Raw genomic sequence first — 23294 nt, forward strand, 5'->3', positions numbered from 1 at the left:
TCTGCCTTGACAATGCCTCCTGACTTGTCATCTGCAAAATCCATCGGCATGTGCCCACTTCTTCTGCCAGGTCTTTAATGAAAATATTCAAGGGGATCAACCCCAAAGCTGCTGCCCCCTAGGAACCCCCCCATCTGGCCTGTCCCCTTTGGCTCTAGCCCTTCAGCCAGGTCCTTTGGACCCGTCTCCTATTCCTCATCCTGGTCTACTGGACCAGCAGCCTCATCCGTGTCTTCTGGACCAGTCTCCTGCTCCTCATCCCGGTCTACTGGACCGGTCCCCTGTTCCTCATCCCCATCTTCTGCCTGCGGCACCGGGCCAAACGAAGAGATCGGCCCCGTCCCAGCCCTGCCACCAAGCCAAGGCAGCGGGGGAGCCTGGCCCCAGCCGCCTCCGGGCGTTTGCGGCCGGCCCCCGCCACCTCCCCCGGATGCGGGCCCCCGGCGCAGGGACCCCCCGAGCTCCGCTGCCCCCCGCCAGGCCCGGCCGCGCCTGCATCTCTCTGCGTCTGCACCCGCAGGCTCCGGCTTTGCTTTCGCTTTGCGGCTGCGGCGCTCCCAGCCGGGGCCAGCCTCCCTCCCTGCGCCGGCCCCGGCCCGGCCCGGCCCGGCCCGGCCGCCGACGGGCGCTGCCTCCGCGGCCGGCTCTGCCCCGGCGCCTGGCGCAGGTAAGGGGCTGGGGCTGGGGCGGGGGCGGGGGCGGGGGGGTCCCCTCCATCCGCCCAGCCTGAGCCTGCATCGGTCCCCTGCGTCCCCCCCATGCTCGTCCCCCCCAGCAGCATCCCCCCGGCTTAGGTTAAGGACCCACTTCCCCTGCGGGCTCGGGGGGGGGTCCCCTCTTGCTCCCCGAGCCCCACGCACATTTGGGTCCCTGAGATGTTTCCCCCTCTCCCAGCTTTTAGCTTCTCCCAGCTACAGGGTCTCTGTCAAACCTGCCCGGCTGGTAGTCAAGGCAGCAGAGCTGAGCTTGCTTTGATGCCCTTGGTGGGTGGTTTTGGTCCCTTGGCTGAAGCCAGGCCACTTCTCCCCATTGAAGAACCTGATAACCTGCCTCAAGCCTGTAGGGAAGCAGCCAGTAATGGTTTCTGTTGCACCTTCTTTGGGAACGGCATTTCTTTCTCTAGACCCTGGGGGAGGGAAATGCACGGAGGCATTGGCCAACACACTAATAATGCCTCTCGTACCCAGTGACAGCAAGTTGTTGGCTTGCAAGTATTTGAGAATGCAGCTATGTTGCATCCTCGGTTGTTGCAAAAGCCGCTGGGCTTAGAAATTAAACCCCTTCTGACCAGCCCAGATGTTTTTTGGCTGTTTTGGGGGCTGTGATCACCTCTGCTTGGAAGGGGGGTGGGGGTAATTTTATTTCCCTGCCTCACTGACTTTCCATCTTATTTCTGCGCTCCTCTTGCAATATCTTAAGGGTGCCCTAGGCCTACTAGAATCTGCTTCCCTCTTTTATGATGCTTTTTAAAAATCTTGTCTGATGTCAGACATTTTGGGATACAGATTGTGTGCCCCACAAGACGGCAGCCAGTTGTCTCGTGCAGTCAAAACTCCCATGGAAGTCAGTGGGAAATGTTCTTGCATACAAACTACTTAATCTATCAGAATCACTTCTAAGTCCCTCACTGCCCAGGTAAGTCAGGCCTAGATCCACAGTGGGATTTAGGTATTACTACACTTAGCACTGTGATGTCTCAGATGCTGTGGGGTTCCCATGCCAGCATTGTGAGTGTCATCCTAGGCTCCTCCCCAGCCTGGCTGGCGACAGCTGTTTTTTCTTTCTTTTTTTTTTTTGAATTTAGACCAGGAAAAAAGAATCATGCTCTTCTTCCCCTCTGCCACCCCTCAGAGTTAATAACACTGATTTCATATTTTCGGAGAACTCTTAGTCAGCGGCAGGTTGCATTATAACATCAACCTTGGTACCCCAGTGGGTTCTGCTGTAGCGGTGCTGTTGTGAGAAATTGTGATTCATAAAGGGATTATCATGAGTTACGTTATGCAAAGTCTATGTGTAAGAGAACCTCAATTTCTCAAATGATTTTGGAGAGCTCCTAGCTCACTGGTGGCCTGATTTCCAATGGCGCTGAATGTCAACCGCTCCATTAACTACAACAGCAACTGGAGGAGCTACTCACCTTTGCGTGGTGGGCCTGTTGTGTGTGATGGGTAGAGCAAGGGGTTAGCTGTTCATAAACCTGAGTTTTCTTCCCGGTTTTGCCCTCGCTTCCGATTATGACTACGGGGAAAGTCACTACGCCCTGTTTTGGCTCAGTTTCCAGGTCTTTAAAATGTAATTACGGACAGACTTTTGGTTAGCTGGGAACTGAAGGTCCGATACTGGGGATTTACTCTACAGGAAATGCATCGTCTTTGTAATGACTGGTGGGATCACAGCAGGAGTGTTTACTTCATCTTGAAAACAAACTGGAAAGCTGTGCAAAAAATCCCCAAATCTAGACTTTTACTGTCTCGTCCATTTTCATTTTATGAATCAGGGGAATTTTAAATCTGTACTGTAATTTCCTGCTCATACCTACTCAAACCCCACCATGACATATAGTCACGCCTGTCAGCTACAGATTTAATTAAGCAGATCTCTAGATTATCACGCAGGTTTGAAATTGTCTTTTGGATTTCAATGATCAATGTATTCTTGCACATCAAAGTGAGCACTTGTCTGTGTGTGTGAGCAGCTAGTGTGTTTCTCATCTCTAGCAGCTGCTTACTTCAAATGGCTGAGAAGGCGACTAGAGGCACTCAGGATGTCCCCAGCTCATCCCCAGATGAAAATGAATTCCCTTTCGGCTATCCCACCAGCATCTCTGAGGATGTGCCTGATGCCAAGTACCTGTGCAGCAACTGCAATAACATCTTAAAGAAAGCCATGCAGACACTGTGTGGGCATAGATACTGCTTGTCTTGTCTGTCCTGGATCATACGGTAAGTTCTTTTAGAGCACCACGTGGTAAGGCGTCTCTGCCTAGAAAACAAGAGACTTCAAATGGCAGGTTCTGTCTTCCCCATAGAGAGGTTTGTTGTGATAACGTGCTCCAAAAGAAAGGAAGTGCTGGGGAAGAGACTTTTAGTAACTGGGCTGCCAGACAGTATAGATTTGATCATTCTTGTATACTTAATTAGTGTAAAGTGCAGGGGTATTTTGCATGTATATGTCTTTACAAGGTTGGAACGTGATTTAACAATTATGGAGAGGGGCTGGATTTGACTGGATTTGGTTCTGCACTGACATGCTATATAACTGTAGGCAAACCTCAGGCTCTTTTTACTTCCTTTTCTCATCATTAAACTTGAATTAATCCTACTTATTTACTCCTTAGGACTCTTGCAAAATTGGCTCAATCTCACAGTGCTTTGCAATCTATAAAAAGTGCTCTGGAAGTTTAAAATACTGCTCTGTTATCAGTTCACAAACTGCACACCATAAAATCCCCTGGGTCCCCCACAGTGATAAGCATTAAAACAACACCAGCTGTTTTTGCTTGTAGCCTCTGAAAATAAGGAGATAGGTAGATGTAGGTTTTGAATGCATTCCAGCTCCCCCTCCCCACCTTTAGCATCCACTTTGGTTTAGCTGTGGCAGAGGCTCCTACTTGGATGTGGCAATCCCTTGCAGTTGCCGATGATTGTCTTCTGTGATTGTTTTATCTGTGGGTCTGAAGATAGCTAACAAGGCCGATCTGGGATTGCCAGACCGTTACAACTTGGGTATGTGTTTCCATACGTTCAAGAGGAGGGCAGAGAAAGCGTGCATGTGCTGACAGAGGCTATGTTACACTGATACACTATGATACCTTGAAGTCAAGAGGTGTGATGGCTGTATACATTAGAGGTACCTGAGCTACGTTTAATCTAGGTTCTTTGACTAACTGTAGCAGTTAAGACACAGTGGCATGGACTTCTGTACAGACCATACCAAGTCTGCTTGGGACCTTGGGCACTTATATGGACAGCTAAAGGCCGCCTCACAGCATCTTCACTGCTGCTGTTACCTAAGCTAGCTGTATTAGGTAGTTATGTCTCTGATTGCCCTGTAAAGCTGGCCTAGAAAGCTGAGTGTAGCAGTTAGTCATGGACAGTGATTAGGAGGCTAAAATGCTACAGGATAATGGTTGTTTTGATGTTTTCCATACAGTGGATTCATCCCTTCTGTTCACTCTCACTGATGTAAAACTAGAATCACTCCATTTAGTGCGAGTGGAGTCACTCAAGCCTTGTACTCACGTGAAAACAAAATGTGACCTGGCTTCTTGTATCCTCTTCCAACTATCTGGTAACAGCCTGGCAGCTGACCAAAGCAGCCTGATCAGTGCAGTCCAATGACAATTATTCCATTCTCTGTGTCTGGTCATAGAGACACTACGACACAAAGCAGCTGGGTGATGACAGGATCCACCAGGAAATACCTGCCCCTGCCTAAAACCATTTATTTTTCCCTTCAGTTGTACATTTCATTTGAAGGAATGTTTTAAGTTAAATCCAATGCATTTCATGGTTGTATTATTTAGTAAGAGTGATTCTGAGTCCAGTTTTGTGCTGGTGCCCTGCATGTGCACACAGGGTAACCAGCTTTATAAGTTAACTCAGCAATGAAAGCCTGTGTGAATGAAGATAGGATTAAGCCTGGAGATGTATCCTAGGAAGTAAAAATCTATGCATCTACTGTAGAAGAGAGGCCATCCTTTCTATGTTTTAAAAGGCTACAGATTTCTGGTTATCTTTCAGTAAGTGGTGTTGGTGCTTAGCCTGTGGAAAGAAGTTGATTTCCAAGTTTATTCTGCTCTATAATTATAACTGTTCTTATTTTGCTAGGACATGGTTAAAATTGTAGGCCAGGTCCTGGTTCCACTGAAGTCAGTGAGTTTTGCAGTTGACTTTAGTGGGATGAATATTTGGTCCTTTAGGTATAAACAGTATTGACTCTGAGCTGAAATGCATATTTCTTAATTCTTTTTTTTAAATTATTATTTCTGTGATTCATACAACAGAGATTCTCCAAGCTGTGGCTTACAAATTATTATTTAGTTTTTTGTTCCTTTCTCTCTTCTTTCTTTTTGTCTCTCAGAAACAACAAAAATCCGGTTTGCCAGAAATGCAAGGAGGAGGATCCTGGAATGCTAAATGAGGGAAGCTTATTAGCAGAAGAAAGGGTATGTTACTGCAGTTTTGTTAATGTATCACCAGTTTCTCTCTGGACTGATGAAGTGCTATTTGGAGAAATGAGAATAAGGAAAGTGATAGGGACTGATTCCAGTTGCATGTATTAGCCCAGATACCTTAACACCATGGATATTCAGATCTTGATCAAAAAAGTATAAGGGCACAAGTTAATTCCTTGTGACCTCTACAGAGTTGTGCAGCAAGAAGCCCAAAAATCTCTGACAGTTAATTTATTCTGTCGCTGACCTCCAAACTTACAACTTCATTATTATTCTTCATGTTATATTTTATTCATCTAGTAGCAGTTCCTCTACCAGCTCGGTGCCCTGTTGCCTTAGGTGCTCTGTATTCAAGCATCCAAGTCTTGGCCAAAGCTAGCTTGAGTGTAAAGGGAACCAGAAGTGTAGGCTGATCATCAGCTGTTTGTTTGGTCTGGAGAGCTCTGTGGGAGTGACACTGCCTGGAGAACATCCTGAAAAACTCATTGTTGAAAATAATCATAGTCATAAATGTTACTGGGAAATGTTTTCCTCAGGGAACTTTTTCACTGGCGAGTATATTCATCAGTGAATATTTTCATGGCATTGACAAGGTAGCTCAGCTCAGTGCTTTCTTTCCTCCATGCTGGCTGGGGAGGGGAGGACAAAGCTCTCCACTGGTTTCCATGGTTCAACTCCCTCCCCCCAACCTTCTTGGTGGCTCTGCTGTTTTCTTGGCAGGCCAGTTTACTTCCTTATTCTCTGGCTACAAACTGGACCAGGGGTCTTGTGTTCAGCCCTCACTGCTGTGTGCATTCACAGCAGAGTGCAAGGAAGAAAGAAAGATGTAGGGGACTAGGAGGCAGTTTCGGCCAGGTCCCAGCAAGGCAAGGACATGGAGAAAGCAGTGCAGCAGGTGCATGGCTTCAGCCAAATGGTGACTGTAGGATAAAGATGACTGCTGCAGTGCCTTGGAAAAGCACACAGTTCTGCAGGAAATTTCCCAATGATAGGATTACAGAATGCATGAGACCAGGGGGAACCAGGTATCCCTGGTACAGGTGAACCCTTTTGAATAACTCCTCTTGTTCATCACTTCCATCTGGGCAGACTTTTGCATGAGCAGTGAGCCTTCCTGAAGTCAGTATGGGTCTGTTTGAATCAGCTTGCAGGTTTGGGGGGCAGAGTTCGTAGACAATGGAGGCATCTCAGTGGGTTTGCCCTTTTGGCTCGTAATTGTGCACGATAAGCTCTGTCCCACCCTTCCTGTGTTTGTTATTCCTGTTTGCTGTTCCCCTGTTCTGTCAGTTTATATATAACTATTTGAAATGAAATCTCCACACTATGAAAAAACTACTGAGGTACAAACAAGATAAATATATTGAGCATAACTTATCCCCTGATCTCTTTCTGCAGTAGCCCTCACCCTTCCTGTACCCACCCATTTCCAGCACACTCCCTTTTTGCAACCCCTTGCAGTGCCACGTCTAATTGAGGGTGAGTATTGGGAGGTGTTGAACATCTGCATCTCTCCTTGAATTCCGGTGGAAGAACAGTGGGCATTCACCTACATGCTATTCTCTGCCACTTTGGGGGCAGGCCCTCATGGGACAGGGTTTTGCACTGTACACATGCCCTGGGTCTTTCCCACATTTTACCCTCTTACAGCAATGGGATTGCACTAATTGCAGGACAAGTGTGTCATGTAAAACCCTCAGACCCAATTCAGCTCTTCATCAGCAATGCATGGCTAAGACCTGAATGGGGCCCAGGTCTTCATGCAGTTACATGTGCTGAACACCACTAAACTCAGTGCAGTTGCAAAGATGCAAGTGAAGTCAAAATGTACCTGTTTCTGAAGAAAATCACGAGGATTGGCACTAATTCGACTATGTGAAGGGGAAAAAAAGGATGATGACTCCCTGCCTTGTGTAGTTTCTCCATGCACAGTTCCTTCAGCCGAGCTGTGTCCATAATGATTAATTGAGTGTAAGAGTGAAACAGCACAGGGGATGCACGCAGCAGTAAAGAAACTCATGTGCCACTGGGACTGTCCCTCTGAAGTTAAATGCAAGTTCAATCCGTTTTTAATACTCTGTTCTATAATGTCAGGAAATTCCTCGAGTAATTTCTTTTTGAGATAGGAAAATCCCCACTGTAGGCTTGGTAACCCGATCGTCTTTTCTTTGGTTTTGGACATTGTCTAGCTGTTGAACTAGAATAAAAGGTTTTAGAGGCCAGCCATGCTGGTTCTGAGGCATAACCCTGTTTAATCTAATTGTCCAGTGCTGCAGCATTAAATTAAAATCTTAGCACCTAGGGCCAAATTTTGCACTCAGATACACCACTCTGACATATCCAATACGGCACAGTCAGCAGCACCTTGTATATGGAAGTTCTGGTGATGCTGGCATGGACTAGCCTGCTAAGAGTGGGACCATGAGCTACGCTCTGTTGAAGTCTGATTTTCTTATTTGACAATGACCTGATGATCTGTGGCATTGGACATGCTAAATGGAGATGCTGTTTTTTATGTACCTTTGGGTGTGATGTGATTATCAATTATTCAGTGTGGACTGTGTTGGAAATGAAAAGCCTTCTGTAAGCACTAAGTACTGTTATTGAAAATATGTCCATATACTTATGAACCTGACCATACAGCTTGCAGTTTAACTATCATCTTGTTATCAGATGTAGATGGAAATTTGTGTTGCAAGCCAAGTAGAAATGGAACAGTAGGCATCTATTTAAAAATGTCCAGACAAAAGTACAAGTGTTCTAGTTTTCCTTTTTTTCATGGAATAGATTCCACTGAGGCTTTTATTTTTAGTTCTGTTTCCAAGCAATGGCCGATTTCCATATCACTAAAGGACAATTTATGACATTAAAACACACACACAAGCGCGCTGCTTCTCTAGCGTCAGTGTACATGTGTAAGGACATTTGCCAGACAGGTACACTCAAAACAAATAGCTTGAAATGCAGTTTTTAAAAACCCAAAACTGCAAAGACCCAGCATTCCCAGGAATGATTTTTTTTGCCTCAGTGATTCTCTTGAACATTTAAAAGAATGACTGTTTGTTAACTAATGAATACCATTTGAAGGAGGCAGTTATTGGAAGGTTGCTTGTATTGACTGAATTCCCTCACTTGTTCCCCTCCATCTCCCCCACTTGCAGAGTTTGGTTTTTTTATGTAGAAGCTGAATCTGAGGTACAATAATTATGAACTCAACAGTCCGTCAAAGAAAATGCAACTAATTAATCAGATGACTACAGTTATCAAGGCAATGCTTGGCTATCCAAAGAATGTGAAACCACCATGTTAGGAAGGGCCAGTCTTCCACTGAAATTCAGTCTCTAACTACAGCTAATACAGACTCATAGAAAATGAGGGCTGGCAGGGACCTCAGGAGGTCACATCTAGTCCAACCCCCTGCTCCAAGCAGGAGTAGCCCCAACTAGTCCATCCCAGCCAGGGTTTTGTCTAGCTGAGTCTTCAAAACCTCATAGAGGTTCATAGGGTGTAAAACATCTGCTCTGAACCTAATTTTGCTGTTCTTATATCAAGAGGGAAAATGATTTCCACCTCTTAGCTAGTAATCATCTGGCTTCTCAAAAAATAAGTGATCTTAGAGCAGTTGTTCTGGAGCAAGGAACTAGGAATCTGGGGCTAGAAAGAGGCATTGCCCAATCAAGCAGATCAGTCATCCTGGGATATGTCCTGGCACAGGTGATCTGCAGTGTTGTCTTGCCCGCTGGTCCTGAAGCACAACAAGCAGTACATTCCCCGTTTATAGGCATGTGCTCTGGAGTTCCCAGGGGCACGTCTCAAAGCTGGGAAAGCTGGGACATCCCAGTATGGTCCCAGGACTGGGGCTGCCAGTCAGCTGGTCGGCGGACTCAGCCCTGGGACAGCATGGGAGTGTCCCAGCTTGCAGACCTGTATCCCTAGCAATCCAGGGGAGACTCTGGAAGTGTAAAACCCACCTTTCCATGCTTTCAGAGACAAGCCCCAGAGACTGCCAGGGAAGCCAGGCAGGTGTTCCCTGGGCTTGAGGGGCCTAATCCTGTGCAGAGCAGGACCCCTTCATTCCCAGAAGCCTCCTGCCCAGGATGGTGGGAGAGTGCAGGCAGCTCCATGCTCTCCCATCATAAAGCAAAGAGATGTCTGCTGCAATAAAGTGGTACAATTTATTGCTGCCTTTTGTCACTGCCATGTTGTGGTGGAACAAAAGGTATGGACATCCACTCGCTGCCACTTTGTGCTGCTTATAAACCTTTTAATGGCTGTGCAAAGGTGAAGAACCGTAACTGTTTTTGGATTCCTCTGTTATATTAGCTTCCTCCCCCACCAACTGCTTTTGTGACCTTGGGCAAGTCACAGATACTCCCAGGGTTTCTCTCTACCCAGCTGTAAAATGGCTATAAAAAGGAACCTCCTGCTGAGGGATGTGTGATTTAATGTAATTTTGTTCAAGGAAGTGAAACTGCACCGGAAACCTGCAGATGTTATAACTGGAAGGGGAGGTGGAAAGCTACTCTCTGGAGTATGCTGTAGACTAAACTTTAATAAGCTGGAGACGTGATCCTCCAGCCTTTGGTTGTAATACGGTTTGGGCAGTACAGTTACTGTGTGAAGAATTATTATTCTAGCAGGAGGGGAAACATGTCTCTTTTCCCTCCATGTCTTGCTGTTCAGGTAACCCCAGTCTCTGAAGTCTGTCTCTGAACTGGGGAATTTTCTCTTAACATTGTTTTTTCTAATGAGCAGTTTACATTTGTAACAAGGTAGAGAGTGATTGGGAAGGGATAAAAGGTTTACTACTGGGGGGTTTCCTTTTCTAATTTTTCTGATTCTCTGTCCCAGGTATAATAGTCTGTCAATAATGAAGTTGCAACCTGAAGGATTTTCTTTTTGAAGTGCCTTAATGTTTATTTTATTGAAAGATCAGGGAGACCCGCTTGTTCATGATAATAATAAAAACAATGATGATGAAATCCGGAAGACCCTAGATGTTGTGTTCCTATTTCATACTTGCATACTTCAGGACATATTAGCAGGGGGTGGAGGGTTCATATTTGGCTAGGTAAGGAGTCTGCAGTTTTCTGGGTGATATTCTTAACGCTCGTCTTGCTCATGTTCTGCGGTGGGTGTTTTGATTGCATGGTGTTTGATATTAAAGGGCTGCAGTGATTCATGTGCTATTTATTTACACATCCCTTCGCAGCTGGCACATGAACAAACCCTATCTTGAGCTAGAAATGCAATGCATGGATGTGTTTTGCATTTCTGTTGAACACTCCTACTAAGTGGAAACAGCCCCAGTTTGTGAAGGCTTTACCCCTTCCTCCTCATTCTGGTGGAGTCTTAAATCCTTTGTGCAGCAGGTTCAGAAGGTGTTAATGACCCCAGTAATTAAATACATCCATTAGAGTGGCATGTGGTAACCCCCTGTGGGGAGGGTTTCTGTCAGCACATTCATGGCATGCTACTGGTTTTCAGGCTTCTGTCAAAAGAAAATCTGGGTTGAAAGAAACTCAATACTGAAAGATTTTACTTGGAAGGGCATGTTTTTAATAAATGTAGATCGATTCCAATCATTTAGTTTTTGAGCTCTGTGAAACAAAGCAGAAGAATTCACAGTTCTTTGAACTTTTACTACATACTCGTTAGGTTAAAGAATATTTTTGAACAGTTCTAAACTTTAAAAAAAGTAAGAGGTTCATCAAACCTGAAAGTCCCTATAGAAGTTCCTATCAAAGCTGCAATCTGGAGAACTTTATTGACCACTGCTTGATTTCTACCCCCCTTACTCTGTTTAACTCCTAGGCTTTCAGTGATGCTGCCATTAATAAAGAGATTTCTGAACTTAAAGTGCACTGTGGGACCCCTAGATGCAACTGGTCTGGTATCATGAAAAATTTTGAAGTAAGTCTAAAGAAGACAGCTGTATTTTCTGTATTTTCTCTCATGAATGTCTATTCGGGCTTTGCTAGAGAGTCTTCTCTGATGGAAGTGGGTTACTATAATATTAGCAGAACCAAGGAATGTAGGACTTGATTCAAATCCCTCCTCAATCAACATGGCACATAAGCACATATTTATGGGACACGTTAAGCATGTGCTTTTCTGATACTGACTGAAGAAAGAAAGAGGCCAGGTAGAGAGCCAGCATAAATCAGCATGGCTACATTGAAGTCAAATAGAGTTATAGTGTTTTCGGATCATAGAAAAATAGGGTTCAAGGGACCTCAGAAAGTCATCTTGTGCAACCCCCTGCTCTGCTCAAGGCAGGACCATCCCTGTCTAAACCATCCCAGACAAGTGCTCGTCTAACCTGCTCATAAATGTTCCAAGGATGGAGATTATGCAAACTCTATAGGTAATCTTTACTGGTGCTTAATCACCCTTTTAGTTCAGTTTCCTCCAGAATCTTTCAGCAGAGGCTTTGACATAATGATGAATGAAAGTCAGTAAATGCTTCCTATTGATTATTACCTTTCATGCAAGGATCCTAGCAGTAACCCTTGATGGACCCCAGGTCCCCTGATTTCCAAACTGTTATTAGAATAAATACATTTAATCTGTTTTTGCAAGGAAAATAAACTTATCAGAGGATGCAGAGATCTTGGAGAAACTGGCCCAGCAGATATTGACCCAAACAAAGAAATGGAAACCAATCTTAGAAACCAAGACAGAGCTTGGCGGTTTTCCTTTGGCTGATTGAGTATATCAGCTGTTCTTGTAATACTGGCATGAAGTGATATGGGTGAAATACCCTGACAGACAAAGTTTTGAGCTGTGCTTAGTGTATCAGAATTGAAAAAGAAAATCCAAGACAACATCCAGATAATATGGAGAGGGCTTTACCTTCTTCACCACATCCTGAAGACAAAAAGATGCCATGTTGCAGTCTCATGGTCCAGGAGCAGAGGGCCTCAAGGCACCAAGTTTATAAACCCAGTATCTTGCGCACACAGTCCCTATACCTGCCGAGCTGCAGTGACGCTACTTTCATTTTTCATTCATCTCCACTATGTTGCTCCAGTTTTCTGAGTCTCTTCGCCTTTAAAGGAAAACTCCACCCATTTTGCTCAACCTCACCATTCTGGGAGCTCAGAGGGGGCAAGGAGGCCATCGCAGCATGAATACACAGCAAAATGGGTTTGAAAAGGAAGCGTGTGATTAAACTTGGCATCTCTGAGCTGACTGCTGGGCATAGCTATCTTGCTTAAAGAAAAAGATCATTCGTGGCACCGCAAGACATAAGGTGCCTCAGTAACTGAGACTGCAGTAATTCAGTGTTTCTCCTCCTAGAACACTGGGTTATGTATTAGAAGACTAATGCAGAAGGCCCAAATCTGTGAGAGGCTGTGCCCCAACATTTCTAGGAGTTGTTATATCTCTTACTGCTTCGCTGGGATGGCCCTTAATGTATAGGGGGTAAATGTTTTCTATGAGTGCTCAAGACTGAGGGGCAGATTCTCAGATCCTGTTCTTTGGTGCAACTCCACTGATGTCAATAAAGCTGCACTGATTGATACCAGCGGTAGATCCAGCTCTAAAGAATTTTTCTTTTAGACTCTTAAGCCAAGCAATTGTTTCAGACCTAAAGAGGAGTGTGGAACCTGATCAGAGGTCCCCTTGTAAATTAGCATGACTCCATTAAAGTTGCTTCAAGTTCCAGTAGGTCACCTAATTTGCATTGTGAACCTTTTGCTTTTCCCTCTTTTCAGTCACACCATACTCTTAAGGACAAGCATTGGAACTGTCACAGAGATGACGTTACAGTCAGGACAGTGTTCAAGAAATGGTGACTCACATTTGGCCAGAAGAATTAGATTTTTGTAAAAATGAGATTATAGAAAACTTAAGGCCAGTAGACCATCTTTGTTAAACAATTGAACATGAGCCTTCTTGGACAGCAACCCAATTACTGCAGTGCTAAGCATCTGAAAGTAAAACTCCCTATAAACAACAAAAGGATGGATATTGGTGATTCTGATGGTTTGAGCTAAAATGTGCAAATAGGGAAAAGTAAATTAGATTTTTAAAATTATTTTGGATATTGGTAAGATGCAAAACCTAATTGTTCTGTATTAGAGACCATGGCAGAATAGTTGTTCTAAGAACCTGTTTAGAGAAGTAGGTTTCTTCATCCTGGCAACCAGAACTGGTCGGTCTCATTAGAGTCCACCTGTTCTCCAGAGCTAGGGACAGACATTACGCATAAACCGGGTTAAGTGATCAGAAACTGGCTGAAACCTGTAACGGAGCCGATGTTCAGTGCACATAAACCGGTTTGAAAATGGCTGAAACTGGTTTGAGATAAACCTGGCTGAATGTAGCATCAGACTTAACTGATTTGAGTCACACCAGTTTATGCAATGTCTGTCTCAGATCCAGCAGAACAGGAGAGAAGTTGGGGAGTCTCTAAGGTTAGGGATAAAATAGGAGGTCTTGCTTACAAAGACCAGTGACAGAGACAGCTCATGAATTATTTGTGGTTTTTGTGTTAAGTTAAGAATAAAGAAAATGCCAGGTAGGAGAGGAGAGTTTTGGACCCAACTAATGGGTGAGGACTTTTCCTATTTACAGAGATCACAAAGTATAAAAGGAGATGAGTGCAGGCACATTGAAAAACATTTATAGATAAATACATATCTAGGCAGGTTCACATCTTGGCTTCTTACTTTTAACTTCCAGGAGCATCAGAGCCTTTGTGAATATGCTTTAATTCCATGCCATACCGGTTGTGGACAAATGGTGATGAGAAAGAAACTTGCGGATCATTTGGAGAACGGATGCATTAATAACATGACCACATGCCAGAAATGCAAACAGATGCTCCCCAGTAATGAATACCAAGTAAGAAGGTTTATGTGCTTTATACAAAAGTGTTATATTTACAGCTTAAATAACCCATGGCTTTTACAGCTCTGTGTGTAAAGTGTTTCCTCCTGGTTTCAGGAAAATTATGCTCTGGAGAACATTTCATATTCTGACCTTGCTAATATTTCAACTGCAGTGTGGTGCCTCCACAGTGTGTTTGCTGGAGAAAACGTTGAAATGAATTGGATCAGCATTATGTAAGGTTACAAAATAGAAGGAGAAAAACTCTATGTGAGTGTGTGTGAATGCACAGATTTTCGTTGGGGCTCAGAGCGGCATTTTTTGCCATGTTCTTGTTCCCCTCTCAAATGGTACCCCTCCCCCCCCCGAATAAGGTAGACAGGAGCGATCAGACAAACAGCTACATGGATGATATCTTGAATATGGATAAATAATTGTTTTCATTTGCTGGTAAGTTAGCACGTTGCTATACCAGGCATTTATTTAACAGACGTTTATACTAGATTCCATCAACTTTAACTCTCCCAATGAACTAGATCAGTTGATCCCAAGAAGAGCCAAGTGCAAGAAGCACACTGTAAATTCATCCTGAATTCTGTCATATTTATTTTTTTCCTCTTATGACTATTTAATTCTACTTTTCATAGCAGAAGGCCTTGCAATAAGTATACAACGAAAAAGAGAATGCTGCACATGACTGTATACATATAGAATGAAAAGCGAATCTGCTCCTAGTATCTATCTAAAGCTAGTTCATCTTTAAAACAAACAAGAAAATCTTTCTGGCCTGATACTAATAGATCACCTGCCTTCTATGATTACTTGGCTAAATCCTCATGCGTTGTTACTTAATTGTAACGCCTTTATCAATTCACGCTAGAACTCCTCGTAACACGTCACTAATGTGCATTTTGAATGACTTTTTGCATTAATGTAAAGTCTTGAAATGTATCATAGTGCCATTGATTCCCTGTTTACTATGTGCACAGCACAATGCAGGATATTCTGGTACTTGAAGGGGCCTGAGGACAGTTTGCTTGACAGCAGTGTACTGTCGCTGAAGGAGGAAACTGTGGTTTGGTAGAATAAAGGGCCAGTGAAGTATTTCCTGGTACAGACACAAGAGTTTGTCTGGGCTAGCTTAGCTGTACCACAGCTCAAGTTTCATGTAAAAAAATGTGTCTTCAACCTTTTAAATTGTAAAATTTCACAATAAAACTCCAAAGCAAAAGCAGTAGCAACATGCCACCCCGAGATCATTGTGTACAGCACAGTAATTGGCTCAATTAGAAAGAAGGGCTGCAGGGCCTGTACTGATTTTGCAGACTTGGCTACTGTCTAGAACAACATCGATCTTTCCTGATGGGTCAAGAAGAATCAGTAGCAAAGTAGGAATGCCATCTTAGAACAGTGGTCCTTGTAAAAAAAAAAAAAAAAAAAGGGGGGGGGCTGGCTGGCAGGAGTATAATGAATGCTCTGACAGGATAACCTGGTGACATACAATAATGGGCAGTTCTCTGTGTCACAGCTGAAAAAAACTGCCCTGTGTTTGCAGAGAGATACAGTCCCTCTCCCCTTTCTTTAGAAGTGGTTTCCCCAGAGCAAGAAAAAGGTGCACTTGCTAAGAGAGCCTGTGAGGGAGGCTTGCAAAGGTGCTCCTCATTTTATACTTGTTCCATAGATGGGGAAAACATTGATCTTGGCCAGACACCCAGGCATGTTTCACCAGCCTTTCTTTTTGAGAGAGCAGTTATTTGAAGACAGAGGCATCTAAACCTCCTGCAAGTGCACTGGGCACGCGTGACGCTTGCCAGTCAGAAGTCTACGCAGTCATTTGCCCCCACCTTGCCCCTTCCTCCCTTTCAAGGTGTGTGCCACATCAGTTCTGCCTCAACAGTTTGTTTGGTTTCCTTTTCCTGCAGTGATGACTTTGTTTTCATTTCCTCATCCTGTTTATCCATTATCTAATGCATTTTTGGGTTAGGAAATTTTAGCAGCTGAGTAGGGAAGCTGGCCTTGAAATGTTGACTTCCCTGTCTCAGCTGTCCTTTCAAGGGTTTTTGCAAGTGTGTAATGTATGAGAAGCTATTTGCATCTCTCTCTGTGTTTATGGCACAGAGTATATTCCTCTGAAAAGAATCTAATTGTAGCTGGAATCCAGTTTTTTGCCCTCATTTAACAGCTAGGAATATAAAATTAGAGCTGCCCTGCCTATTCTCATCCAGGTCAGCAGTAACTGGCTGCTGCCACCATTTTTTCAGTAGTCTGAACAAAGTGAATTTCATGGCCTTAGACTCCAGCACAAAAAACCCACCTTCCCAGGCTGCCGGCTTGTCAGTTTGGGCCAGGAACTCAAGGGATGAATGAGCCTGGGAGACTGGTTTCAGTTCTTATTTCAAGGTATCATCCTCCCAGGGCTGGGCAACCTGGGGGAACTTGCACTGCCTTCACCAGTGCTTTGTTACCCCTGTGGATAGGGTGGCTGAGTCCAGCACCTGTACCACATTCAGTGAACATTTGTTTAGCAAGAGAGGAAGCATGAGACTGTGCTTCCCCACTGCTTCAGACCCCCTGCTGAGGTTATGAGCTGTGATGGGAAGAGTTAAGGAGAAATGTATATTCTGTTGTTCCTAGTGCCAACAATATGCTAATGGGAATGTTTTCTTCACCCTGTTCATGAAACATCAGACTGTGGCTTTGACCATCCCATGAGCAGAGTGGACATTATGGATCCATGACCTGATCTAATGTAGCTAGTGCTTCCCATCACATTTAAGATTTCCATCATCTCTGTTTTTCTCTTACTGGAACAGCTGTAATATTCATGGTCTGGGCACACATCAGTCCCAAGGGGAATAGTGTTGTGATTTATTAGGGCTGATTTTTGTTCTTTGAAAGTCTATTCTTTTGCCATTTTGCTGGTGCCGTGATCTGGTTTGTTAAGTTTGCAACAGCGTGGAATGTCATGTTGGTCTGGTTGCCCATGTTTCATTTACCCCATACACCCCTGAGCAAATAGAAAGGTTGGGCAGTCTATCAGACCCCCTGATCTCTGTCTTCAGTAGGACTCTTAACATCCTGCTTAACCATGCACCAGCTTGGGCTGCTGGAAGCTTTTGTATATCGTCCTCGTGTTTATTTTGTGATTTGGGTTCAGCTGCGTCAAGAAAGGAAACGAGAAGAAGGCAGTGGCATGAGCAAGTGGAATAGGATAGAGAAGAAGAAAACAAAGGCACATTATGTATCATGTCTAAGACAGTGTTTCAAAAGTGCCTGGGGAATGGGAAAAACCTGTGCGTGCATTTTTTGAAAGGATGAAACCAAGACCTCAGCCTCCTTTCTCAGGAAGATGCTTTGAGGATTGCTGGAACAGTGATGCCATAAAAACTTTCCAAGCTGCTAAAGGAAATGTGCTGGTGAGCAAAGGCGTTTATGAAGATTAAAGGCAAAACCTCTGAATAGTCTGAATTGAAACCCTGACAGTGGCTGTGTTAAATATACAAATTACAGCCATAGAATGAACCAACTGCAGGAGGATTATTTTCCCCTTCTCTTTGGAGCCAGAAGGAGCAGGAAATCTCATGTTAGTGCTAATGCATTTTGCATTAGCACATCACGTCAGGAAATTTGGACACCTGCCTTCAAAACATTGAGTGGGATCTGAGAACGCTCTGAATAAAGCCAAGCTATATAAAGCCAATGCACAGAGAGTTTATATTTGGTTTTCATGTATATTTGCTCTCAGGTCTGCAGTTCACCTGCACGCTGCTGCATATACGTGGGATTATTAGGGTTTGAACTGGGTGAGACGTGTGCGTTGCCAACCTTGTATCAAGTTTCCCAAGAAAGCTCAGCAAAGCATCTGCAAGTCATTTCTGAAAGTGCAGGGCCCCAGAAGTGAAGCATCACATTTTACTTTCACTTAACAGGTACTGCATCTGGTGGACTGTTGCATCTGAAAGTGCCAACTGTACTAGGAAGAGGAGAAATCAGCTTAGGGGCTTAGCTTGGGAAATTGTTAGGTCTGCAGTTCATCACACAATAGACCGTGGCACCCACTATTAACAGATATGCCCTTTGGTCCAAGAGTCTAAGCATCGTTCCCAGTGAAGGGGAGCTCTACTGAGTCGCACCAGTAGGATATGAAGAAATGGTTTGCAAAGCTGTTTTCTCCCATGACTTGGAATAATGGCTTATGCTCCCTCCTTTATGTGCTGACTTCCTTTTATAAACTAGTGTTGATCAAAACAGATGCCCACAGAGCAAATGCCTGGCAATGTTCATTATCAAGTTGAGAGCAATTTGAAAGTGCAAAGCCAAGAAAGATACTTTTACACACGTGTGCACATGCACACACAAAGCTACATGCATGCACAGCTACAACCCTCCAAACTTTTAAGCGATCTCCTAAATGCAAAGATAGTAATATCTGGTACAATATTGTATGATCAAATCAGCGACATCAAACCAAACCAATTGACTTTGCTGGAAACAGGATAAACAAAACACCACAGGACCAAAAAGTAGCATGCATTGGTATGAGTTAACTTTTGTGGTCTGCAGATGTGAAACGCATAAGGCTTTGCACTGAAGACGGTTTCAGTGGCTGCAGGATCTGAACCCTGGAAAAGAGTGTGAAATGCTCATAATTAAATTTGCTTGGTTTTGAGCTGGTAGAAATAATCATAATTGAAGCCTATGGCTGTGAAATTTAGGAGTTGTTCAGCGAGGGGGCTGAGCGTGTGCATTAGGAGTGGGCTGGAGTGTTAGGGGCTAGATCTCAAGTGAGAGCTCAGGTTCATTTTGCAGGGGAGATGCCGCTTTTTGGTCAACGGACTACATGGAGCTTAGGGAGTGAGCCTTTGGTCTCCTTCAGACATGCTTAACCTCCTCAAAACAAGTGGAAATGAATAGGGCGAGCCCCACTTCATTTCATACTGTTTTCCAGGTCTTTGGCATGTTGGTTACACTTGATCAGGGTGCATTAAACCTGGGGGGGTGTATGTCTAAAGAAGACAACAGATGTGTGAAAGCAAATCCCTGCTATGCTGTGCGTATTGTTTCTGAATTTCTCTTTTCATGTTGATTGACCTGCCCAAGGGGACAGGGAAAATCTGTGTCAGACATAAGATCAGACTCTTCCAAACTAGTTGTCTAGGCTGAGGTCTAAGTCAGGTGATTACTGTGCCTCTCAAGTGAGTCACTTAACCTCAAGCTTCACTCTTGTCTGTAATGGTACCATTGCTACCTAGCTGCACAAAGAGCCTATATATCAGGCCTCAGTAAGGCTGTTGAAAGATTCTGACATGGTGCCCAGATGTTTTCGTCTCTCTTTAATGACAGAAGCATACGTGCACAGGAAATTCAGTTAAGGAGCAAAAACGGACACACCCAGACGCATCGTCAAAGGAAAAGGTAGGTTAAATGTCAACAGACAAGATGTCATTCTTATTCTGTTCCTTACAGTGCCAACTCCTCACTTGGCGATAGTATCTGGAAGCTTTTCACATGCTACCCTCTCTGTACTAACTTTTCTCACCCTTTACTTTGTTGATCTTGTACGATCAGGAAAGATCTTGTTTAGTTCCAAAAAATAAGGGCAGTTTTTATTTGGTTTCTTTCCTTTTCAAATAATCAGGGGAAACCAATACAAGACTGTGCGCTAGCAGAGATGAATGCTAAATAACCCTTTAAAAAGATGGGCTTTTGGATGTGGAGGTAACTGGATTCCCATCTCAGACCCCTTGATCCGATGGAACAACGATCTGCTAACCCTCTGAATAAACTGCCAAGCACATTTATTCCCTTCTGTGTTTCTGTGCAGAAGGAAAGGAAGCATTTGAGTGGCTATGTATATACCAGTAGGTCATCTTCTGCATGGTGCACTTCTTTAAACGGGCATACAAGTTGTCATTTGTTGGTGACTGTGATTTGCATGTATTCTGTTATATCAAGACTTGTATTTGCCTCAGTCTTGCTGTGATTTTAGTGAGTGCACAGCCTCTAGGGCCAAGTATATTGCATATAAAAAAATCATGGAGGGTAAAGCACCATCTTCCCTCATTACCCAGGTGTCTGGGGGCTTCCAAAGTCTGAGTCTTGCAAACTATGGCCTTTCCTAGGTATACTGACCACAGCATTGCTTAGAAAGAAGCAATAACATTGCAGGGCGTGTTGGGGACAAGCCACTCCTGCACGGACCAGTAATAAAATATTGTTACTGTCAACTTGGGTTAGACTTGGCATCAGCAGTGGCTTCAGTCTTGCCTGTTCAGATTGGAGGATGCTGGTGATGGGAAATTGGATTGAGGCCTTGCACGTGACAGTGCATGGCTGAGGGACTTGTTTGCTGGTCCATGCACTGGTGATTGTCCTTCATAATGGAAATGTGGCTGCTTTTGCTACACAACGTGGGGCTGGGGCCCCAGTCAGTGTAGATCAGGTGACACTGATTCCAAAAGAGCTATCCTGACCTACATGTGCTGAGGATTTGGCCCAGTGGATTGCTTATAAATAACAAAGCACTTGAACTTGTCACTGTTATTTCACTGTTGCTGTTTTTAGCAGAACCGCTCGGTACCTTTCAACAGTAAGGATGAATGTTGTTTCTCTGAAGTCGGCTGCTCATTTAGGGTGAGTAAAATTGCTGCCCGCTGCTATTCAGGAAGGTCTCAAATAACGTGCAGTCTCTATGCTCCAGCTGCTGGCATGGACCAGCCATGGTATTAAAGATAATAGGCCTAGGATGGCTTGGAGGAATGTGTTTTTAGTGAAAGGGATAAAAATCTAACCTTTTTCTGGCAGAAAAGGGAAGCAGATTTGGCTGTTACAATTTCAAGGGGTGGAATTCAGTTTGGGACAGTTTCCTGCAGTGCGTGTTCCACTCAGATGAAAATCAAAGCTTCTTTAGGAAAACTGTAACTGTACAGATGCATCAGATGTGCTGTTTTGTTAGGGATCAGTTATTCTCTGCAAGAAGACCATGTTCTCCTGTGGCACTAACTACCATGTTTATAATACCTGCTCTGGATTCTAGTGCCTTTTAGCTGTGTCACCTATCTTGTGTCACACATGCACTGAGTAGTGATCTACTTGGGAATCCTGCTTTGTATTTGCATGGTAACTGAACTCACACAGAGGTTTTAGACAACACTGGTCTTGTTGGTATAATATATATGCATTTGCTTGCTAGATGCATGTTGTTCTCCTCCTGTGTATGTCTCCTGGGAAATGTAGTGCTGTTCAGCCAGGTCTGTGCCCTTAAGTCTTCACTCTTTATCTCTCTTGACGATGATGGGGGTATTGCCTAAAAAAAAAAAAAAAAAAAAGGCTAAGTAAGAAATTGGTCCTAAGTTAATTACATCAGTTGTACTGACATTGTCTTCTCCTAACAGGGGGGCAAAGAGAAGACAAAAGAGCATGAGAAGACCTCAGTAGGAGCCCACTTGCTGCTGCTGCTGCAGCATATAAAGCAACTGAGGGCCTGCTTGTGCCCTGGTAGGGCTGCAAATGGCCTCATCCCATGTTTCGCTTCAGCAGAGTCTAAAGTGAAGACTTTGGAAAGAAAGGTCTCTGACCTGCAGGTCCCAGGGGCCTCAGAGATCAATGGAGATCTGGAAGTAGACTGTTTCCCCCTCTCTTCTCTTGTTGAAGAAGAATCAACTCTGCAAAGGCTTGTCAAGGAGAAAATGATCTCCGAACTGGAAAGCAAGCTGCAGGTCTTTGAGAACATTGTAGCAGTGCTCAACAAGGAGGTGGAAACCTCTCACCTCGAAATCGCAGCCTTTCAGAGGCAGAGTGAACTGGATCAAAATATGATACGAAACCTTGAACTGAAGGTAAAGGTTTGTGACAGCCTTGTATCCATATACATGTTGCATAGATAGAGCGTGTACACACAGATCACAGAGAGAGGCTGCGGGCTCGAGCTGAACACAGACATAGGAACTGGAAAGTATTGCTGTCTCCCAAACACCTTTGCAGCCTTAGGCAAGCTTTCTAGCTTGGGCCCTTAAAGTTTGGAATCCAAAGCCACACTTAGACATCTAAGCCTCACTGGGAGGTGTGGGGCCTTGGAAATTCTCAGGATCAGGTCCTAAGGAGCAAGTTGCCTTGAAACAGCCCATTCAGTCCTCCTAAATCAATATTATATATCTGAAAAATAATCTGTAGAGTTGCTTGCCTTCTTCCAGAGTTTGTCACCAAGGGGAACCCTGTGTAGCACAGTTGCCTGTTCCATGTAGAACCCAAGGAGTAGATTTGAACAGTAGTTGTTATTGGTTTTTTCCCCTAGATTGCAGAGTTGCACCGATGTCTGACCCAGAAGGACGCGGGTCTGAGCAGGCTTCATAAGAGTCTTCAGTGCTCTGAGCAAGCCTCCTATGATGGGGTCTTTTTATGGAAGATCATGGATGTCAGCAGGAAGTTACAGGACTCTGTGACTGGAAGGACAATCAGTTTATACTCTCCAGGTAAAAAAAAAAAAAATCTATCGAAACCCAGTGTAATCTGAAGGGTGACCACCTCTGTTGGAAGTACTTTAAAGTGCCACCCAGAAGTAGCATCCTGCTTGCAAAATGACATGGAAATTCTGGCTGCTCTTCAGGCAGCTTCTGCTCTGTAGTTGTTATAGTGCTCACCTGCCCTTCTCCATGACTTGTGAAGGAAGCATGGCTTAAGGTGAAAGCACAATCCCAACTATCTGAGCCCAGTCGTCAGGTTTGGTCCTGGGGAATGTGTGCAGCGTGGGTGTTTGGGAGGAACAAGGACGTACAGCCACTCCGCAGAGGCGTCTTCAGCTTAGTGTAATTGGTCTAACTCTCACCATATTTTAAAATACCTGTGTGGGGATGTACTCTAATGCATGTGCGGCTCCTGCTGCTCTCATGCTTTCCCTCCATCAGACAAGTGTGCCCAGAGGTGGATGTGCTCTGAACTCTTTTGCAAGAAAAAATCCTTCTATATGATGAACACAGATAATGGTGCTGGGACAGAAAGAGCCTAATTCACAGGCACACAGCACATCCTTCATGATAAAGATCCTGCTATTTGTAGTAGTAGAAGTAGCAGGTATCTGTCTATCTTGTGAGATAATACCCGCAAAAGAATGAGGTTGAAAGTTGTGGGTCTGGATTGCACTGTAAAGGGAGGCCAAACTCATGCCCTGCTTAAAGGTCTTGGCCTAGTGGTATTCAGTTCATGAAACGAAAGCAGAGGAATAGTATGAGTGGTTCAAGGACTGATGACTGCAAATAAAGCATCTGAAAAGTGGGGAAACACA

The 23294-nt window shown here is 44.3% G+C and overlaps 1 protein-coding gene across 3 annotated transcripts in view; it reads left to right on the plus strand.

The window, feature by feature from the left end:
* The first annotated feature begins 557 nt into the window (after positions 1-557).
* The window catches only part of TRAF1 (TNF receptor associated factor 1), a 28090-nt gene continuing 5353 nt past the window's right edge, over positions 558-23294 (plus strand). Inside the window, exons 1-9 of one of the 3 annotated variants that reach the window (XM_090022566.1) lie at positions 558-667; positions 2721-2945; positions 5086-5170; positions 10991-11089; positions 13868-14029; positions 19358-19429; positions 20579-20647; positions 21409-21852; positions 22308-22485. In XM_090022566.1, the coding sequence (XP_089878692.1) occupies positions 2737-2945; positions 5086-5170; positions 10991-11089; positions 13868-14029; positions 19358-19429; positions 20579-20647; positions 21409-21852; positions 22308-22485 (1318 nt within the window). In that variant the 5' untranslated portion in view covers positions 558-667; positions 2721-2736. The remainder of the gene's footprint in view (positions 668-2720; positions 2946-5085; positions 5171-10990; positions 11090-13867; positions 14030-19357; positions 19430-20578; positions 20648-21408; positions 21853-22307; positions 22486-23294) is intronic. The other 2 variants (XM_090022568.1, XM_090022567.1) reach the window with 2 other exon arrangements.

This window comes from Crocodylus siamensis, chromosome 11, assembly GCF_052110815.1.
Source record: "Crocodylus siamensis isolate JL-2025a chromosome 11, ASM5211081v1, whole genome shotgun sequence".
Lineage (NCBI taxonomy): Eukaryota > Metazoa > Chordata > Crocodylia > Crocodylidae > Crocodylus > Crocodylus siamensis.